The sequence below is a fragment of the Nematolebias whitei genome, chromosome 22 (genome assembly GCF_014905685.2).
Source record: "Nematolebias whitei isolate Nwh7 chromosome 22, NemWhi1, whole genome shotgun sequence".
Taxonomy (NCBI): domain Eukaryota; kingdom Metazoa; phylum Chordata; class Actinopteri; order Cyprinodontiformes; family Rivulidae; genus Nematolebias; species Nematolebias whitei.
The window spans coordinates 7,326,496-7,332,242 of record NC_056519.1 but is presented as its reverse complement, the minus strand read 5'-3'; the positions used below and the strand labels follow the sequence as shown (position 1 = coordinate 7,332,242).

Here is a 5,747-nt window from a genome sequence, read left to right as displayed (position 1 = left end):
TTTGGCAACCAATCTATTTTTGGCTTTTCGACGTGTACGGCGGAAAAATACGGTACTTACTGTGTGTGAGAGAGCATGTGCTGCTTCAGGTCATATTTTCTGATGAACGTTCGCTCGCAGAGGTCACACTTCAGCTTCTCCGCTTCCGTGTGGATCAACATGTGAGAAGCCACGTGAGATTTCTGAGTGAACAACTTCTCACAGACCGTGCATTTGTAGTTTTTCTGACCTGGTCAAAGTAGATACGAAGAAAAAACACTGCAGATTTACAGACAAACAGAATCGGGTAAGAAAATATTTCTTCCAAATGGTCATTTATGGAGATTGAAGGTGAAATGATGGTAAATTTGGAGCATGAACGTCTCCCCGGTAAATAAGAGTTCAGGTACCGGTGTGGATCTTCAGGTGCATCCTCAGGTTGCTGGGGTCGCTGAAGGCCTTGCTGCAGTATTCACATTTGTGAGGTTTCATCCCGACGTGACCCATGAAGTGCACGTTGAGCTTCGAGGACGTGATGAAAGCCCGGGAACACATGCTGCACTGATGTTTCTTCTCCCGGACGTTACCCCGGCCTTTTGCTCTGGGCGGGACACTGCTGGAGTTTCTGCTCCTGTTGTTGTTTGGTTGTCCCGCGGGATGACTGTTGCAAGGCCACGGAGAGGAGGAGGAGCTGGAGGTTCCGTTGGAGAGCTTCTCCTCCTGGTGAACGTGCCGAGGCTGCTGCTCCGTCTGCTGCTGACGTGCTGCTTGTTGCTGAGAGTGGTCCTGCTGCGGCGGGCTGTGGTCGTGCCCCGGCTGGTTGTGGCTGCTCAGGTGAGACTTCAGCTCGGAGAAGGACGAGCACTCTTTACCGCACTGACAGATCTGACCTTCAGGCACCTGAGGAACACCTGAGAGCAGAGAGAACAGTCAACCGTTCAGTTTTTATCCATTTTATCAGCAGCTCATTATTGCCTGCTGGCTAGTGTCAACCTGTTAGCAAAATAACTCGTCAATCACCAGATGGAGTCAGAAAATTATCACGGGACGTGTATCTACAACTGATTAGCCTCTGGAGTCAACACAATTCAAGATGGCAGCCACAGCTCGTTAACCTTTCCCATCACAAAAACAGAGACAACTTCAACAAGCTGAAAGTAGCAAAACATTGAATAAAAAAACTAACAAAAGGCTAGCCAAAAAAAAAAAGGCAAAAAGCTAGCTAAACAAGCGAAACAAAAGTAACCAAGCATTAGCTAAAAGGAGCAAAACATTAATGAAAAGAAGCAAAATGCTATCTAAAAGAAACAAAATGCTAGCTAAAAGAAACAAAATGCTAGCTAAAAGAAATAAAACAAGCTAAAACAAACAAAAGGCTACTTTAAAGTATCAAAAGATTAGCTAAAACAAGTAAAACACTAAAATAATCAAAATGCTAAATAAGCAAACTAAATGCTAGCTATAAGAAAGTAGCAGCACAGCGCTGGCTATAAAAAGCTAAACATAACCTAAAAGTAGGAAAATGCTAGCTAAAAATAGCTCAACACTAACTAAAAGCTAAAAGTAACAGAATGTTAAGTATAAACCAAAAGCTTATTTAAAAATAGGTTAAGACGAAAATAAAAAAAGAATGCTGAAGAAGATTCTAAACTGTTTTAAGGAATTAAAAAGATTTTGACTTCTATGGGATGGGTTTTGGTAAAAAAAAATGAAATATTCTGACAAGAATGATATGTACAAAAAACAAAAGTCATAGCACCCTTCGGCTCATAGTGGTGAGGGGTGGTATGAATGGCTAAAAAAGAACAAAGTACGCAGAAAAAGAAAAAGAGAAATTTAAAATGTGAACTAGAGAAATTGCATTTCCTGTGAAAATGCAGTGTGAATGCTTATTGCAGAAGAACTTGCTGAAAAACAGCTGAAATTAGCTACGAACATGCTGAAATAGAAGAACAAGCCTAAATTAGCAGGAGAGCAGAAATAACACATATTTACAGAATTAGGTTTAAATAGGCAGAAAGTAGCCATAATTTTGAAAATCAGCTAAAAATGCTGAAATTGGCATAAAAAATCTGAAAAGTAGCTGAAAAGGCAGAAAGAACTAGAAGGAAGTGGAAAGAGATGAATCAAGCAAAAAAAACTGGAATTAGGTGAAAAGCTAAGATTTGCATAAAAACAGCTAAATAGTACCTTAAACAGCAGAAAAGGCTGAAACTAGCAGAAAAAAGCCGAAAGGAAAATAAAAGCTCAAATTAGCAGAAAGAAACACAGCTAAATAGTAGCTGAATTAGCAGAAAAAGCTAAAATTTGAAGAAATAAGCTGAAAGGAGCATGAGCTGAAATCAGCAGAAAGAAGTTAGAAGAGGCACAAAAATGTTGTATTTAGAAGAAAGAACCTGAAAGGAGCACAAAACAGCTGAAAGGAGCACAAAACAGCTGAAAGTAGCGAAAAAAGTTTCAATTTGCACAAAGAAGCTGAAGCAGAACAAAATGTGAACGGAGCAGTGAAATGTTGTGAACACATCTAAAGCTATGAAGGATGGAAAATGAGCTCAATTCATTTCCTGTGAGGGGAAAAAAACAATGTCAGAAAAGGCTAAATATTTCAAAAAGCTAAAGTTCTTCTGAACGTTTGGATATAATTTGTTGAAACAGATTGAAAACTGCGGGACGAGAATCGTGCCAAAAAAACGTACAAAAGAAAAATGGATCCCAACAGTGTAAATGCTGACTGTGCACGCACACTAGTGAAGTTTTTTGTCGTCTCACCCATCAGTCTGCTGTAGTCTCGGCTGTAATAGAACAGCAGCTCCTGGTCCGGATGGATCTCTGTAGTTGTGCAGAAGAAGATCTTTCCGTTGGCAGGATATGCCACCAGATTCTGCTCCTCATGGGTCCTAAACACACAAACACATCACACTTTAACACAGAAGCTTTTATTTGTGATGTAAACACGTAAACATTCATACCTCGCCTTACGGACGAACATCATCCAGTTGCATTCGTTCTCATCTGCGGTCACGATGTAGAACTCCAGAACGTTGTTGTGATACATCTGTGACATCACACCATGTTTGTGCAGGTTTGATTATTTCCATGGGCCGGAGCAACGCTTTCCAAAGGACAGCTTCGTATCAAAAGAACAAACCTTCCATGTCTGAGGCGTTTCCTTCTCTGGCCAATCAGAGAGATCCACGTTGCTACAGTGTTGACCCACCACCGGTCCAAAGCAGGTCCTCGGAGGAATGACATCCCGCGCAAAGATTCCTGAAACACAACATTCAGATCCTCTAAGCACAGATATTACGTAACCGTGTCCAATGTTGACAAAAAAAATCAGCTGTAAAAGTGAGAAGTTTCCTCACCGAGCGGTTCGTCGGCCACTGAGATGCGAAGGCACAGAGGACGGGGCAGAGACAGGCGAGCCCTGCTTTGGATCGGTGCATCCGGGACAAACGTGACCGGGCCATGTTCCGGACAGTCTGAGGTGTACGAGCGCTCGCATAATGTGCACCCTAACAGAAAAAAAAAACCATATATATATATTTTTTAATAATTATATTTACTGTTTGAGCAGATTCGACACTCACAGACGGCGAAGGCGGCGACCATGTTCTCCTTATTTGGAGCAGAGTCCTCCAGCTGCAGGGTGGAGTTGACCAGCACCAGGTTGTTGTCTGAGCCCAGCGACACCTCTGCAGTGATGGGGGACACATTCACAGCCTCCAGCCCCAGCCCCGAGTGTCCGTGGAGAGACACCGGCTCCAGCTGGTTCTGGTTGGCCATGGAGCTGGTGAGCACCACGCTCACGACGCCCGTGTTCATCTCCCCGTTAGTGTGGAGCTGCTCGCCAAGGCCCCCCGCCCCACCTCCCCCCGAGCTCCCCACTCTACCCCCCATATGATTCGGTTCTATAACCACTGGTAGTTCCAGCACTGGGGGTCCGTGGAGGGGCATCACCCTGCCAGAAGAGTCCACGCCTGTCAGGCCTTCGTGAGGCTGCCTCCCCCCTCCTAGCTGCTGCTGGGCATCAGACACCGCCACCACTCCGACTCCATCCATGCTCGCCAGCTCCTCCCCCATCCGGTCGGGGGACAGAGGACTGCTGACACGAGACTCCATAGATAACCCTGTAGAGTCCAGCTCATGAGGGCCAGTCTGGTGGAGGTCCCCCTGCCCACTGACCTGTCTTGAGTCCATGGGCACCAGTCCCTGCTCCAGGGGGCCCCCAGGTCCACTGTAAGGGTCCAGACCGGAGGGATTGTTGCTGGCCACAGAAAGGGTCCCGTCCAGGTTGAGGCTGCTGGGATGAATGTACTGCGGAGGTGGACGGTCTGCCAGGTAGGACAAAATACCTGTAGGAGCAAAGGGAAAACTCAGCATTAACAGTTTTATAAACATTTACACTACGAAAATCTGTAAAAGTGTTTTAATATATGGATTAAATCTACCTGGCAGAATGTGTCTGAAGTAACTGCTCTCCAGGTGAGGGTACGGGGGAGGCGGCAGGGAATAATTCCTCTCAGGCAGGCCGCACATCACCCCTCTGTCACTCAGCGGACCCATGGGCAGCATCAGAGACAGGGCAGAAGGCAGGGAGCCAAGGGAAGGACCCAAACTGGGGATGGCCACTGGCATGCCTGAATGGTGTAAACCACAAACAAGTGGTAGGCTTTGAGATGTAACACAACGAAATGCTCTGAATCAGATTATCAGTGTTCTCCGTACCTGGAGTGGGAATGGGATTGTGTGTGGGAGAAGTGGGCAGACCCAGGTGACTGGCACTGACCGGGGGCACACCGAGCTGGTCCATGCCCACAGGACTCAGGTTCATCTCATTCATCCTTTCACAAAACAACAAACATAAATCAAAGACCTGCTTCAGTCTCTAAACTACAACGCAACGAGACAGTTCACTACCGGAAGTAGACCATTTCAATTTGTAGCTGCGCGTTTTTACAAAACGTTTTGCTCTAACAACATACAGCTGTTAGCTTGGACACATTACCTGAATTCAGCAACTGCTGTCCTTTCATCAACTGTGCACAGCTGCTACATACATGCCTGTGGCGGGGAGAAAAACCTAGTTTGAAAAAGCCAAACATCTCCCAGCTCATATGAGGAGAAATAATAACCAGATTAGCCACAATGCTAACAGTAGCGATGCTAAGTGACGTCTTTAAAAATCGTTTAAAACTCAAGTTTTGCACGTTTCATCCATTATAAAATTCGAATACATCTACGGACATATTTAGACCCGAACAGTAAGGCTTCTTTATAATAGAAACGTTTATATTTAGTGTAAAAGGGCAACATTACCAGCAAAACACTTTCAATACCAGGGCCATGATGGATGACTGCTTCACGGCGCATGCGCAGACGTGTATTTTAAGACCGCGTCTTGTTGTGACGATGGAAGAAACAAATCGTGCGAAGAGAAATTCACAAATGATCTGAAACATGTTTTACTTCGTTGCTGCAAATTAAATTTATCATTGTCGCTCTGTTAGCTGTTCGACTAAAATTAAAGAGTGAAAACAATAAAAACGCTTAAATTTCAGGTCTTTTCAGGTCATGAGAGCGACAGACCCAATGAGACTAACCAGTATAAATAAAGGTTAAATGAACTTGTTCACCTGTGTTTTTATTTTATTTTAATTTCTGTTTGACGAATTATTGATGAAATTGTTGTGATTATTAGTTTAAAAATATCTTATCTGCTAAATAAATGAATAAAATAAATTCATGCCTGACATATCAGCATAATT

The 5,747-nt window shown here is 44.2% G+C and overlaps 1 protein-coding gene across 1 annotated transcript in view; it reads right to left on the bottom strand.

Annotated features, from left to right (window-relative positions):
• Nucleotides 1-5,346, bottom strand: part of prdm4 (PR domain containing 4) — a 7,719-nt gene extending 2,373 nt beyond the window's left edge. The window contains exons 1-11 of the mRNA XM_037695606.1: nt 5,299-5,346; nt 4,988-5,043; nt 4,708-4,823; nt 4,431-4,619; nt 3,570-4,334; nt 3,345-3,494; nt 3,128-3,246; nt 2,949-3,034; nt 2,749-2,876; nt 390-890; nt 61-229 (exon numbers count right to left, since the gene is read on the bottom strand). Coding sequence (XP_037551534.1) covers nt 61-229; nt 390-890; nt 2,749-2,876; nt 2,949-3,034; nt 3,128-3,246; nt 3,345-3,494; nt 3,570-4,334; nt 4,431-4,619; nt 4,708-4,822 — 2,222 coding nt within the window. The 5' untranslated portion in view covers nt 4,823; nt 4,988-5,043; nt 5,299-5,346. The remainder of the gene's footprint in view (nt 1-60; nt 230-389; nt 891-2,748; nt 2,877-2,948; nt 3,035-3,127; nt 3,247-3,344; nt 3,495-3,569; nt 4,335-4,430; nt 4,620-4,707; nt 4,824-4,987; nt 5,044-5,298) is intronic.
• Between the last annotated feature and the right edge of the window lie 401 nt (nt 5,347-5,747).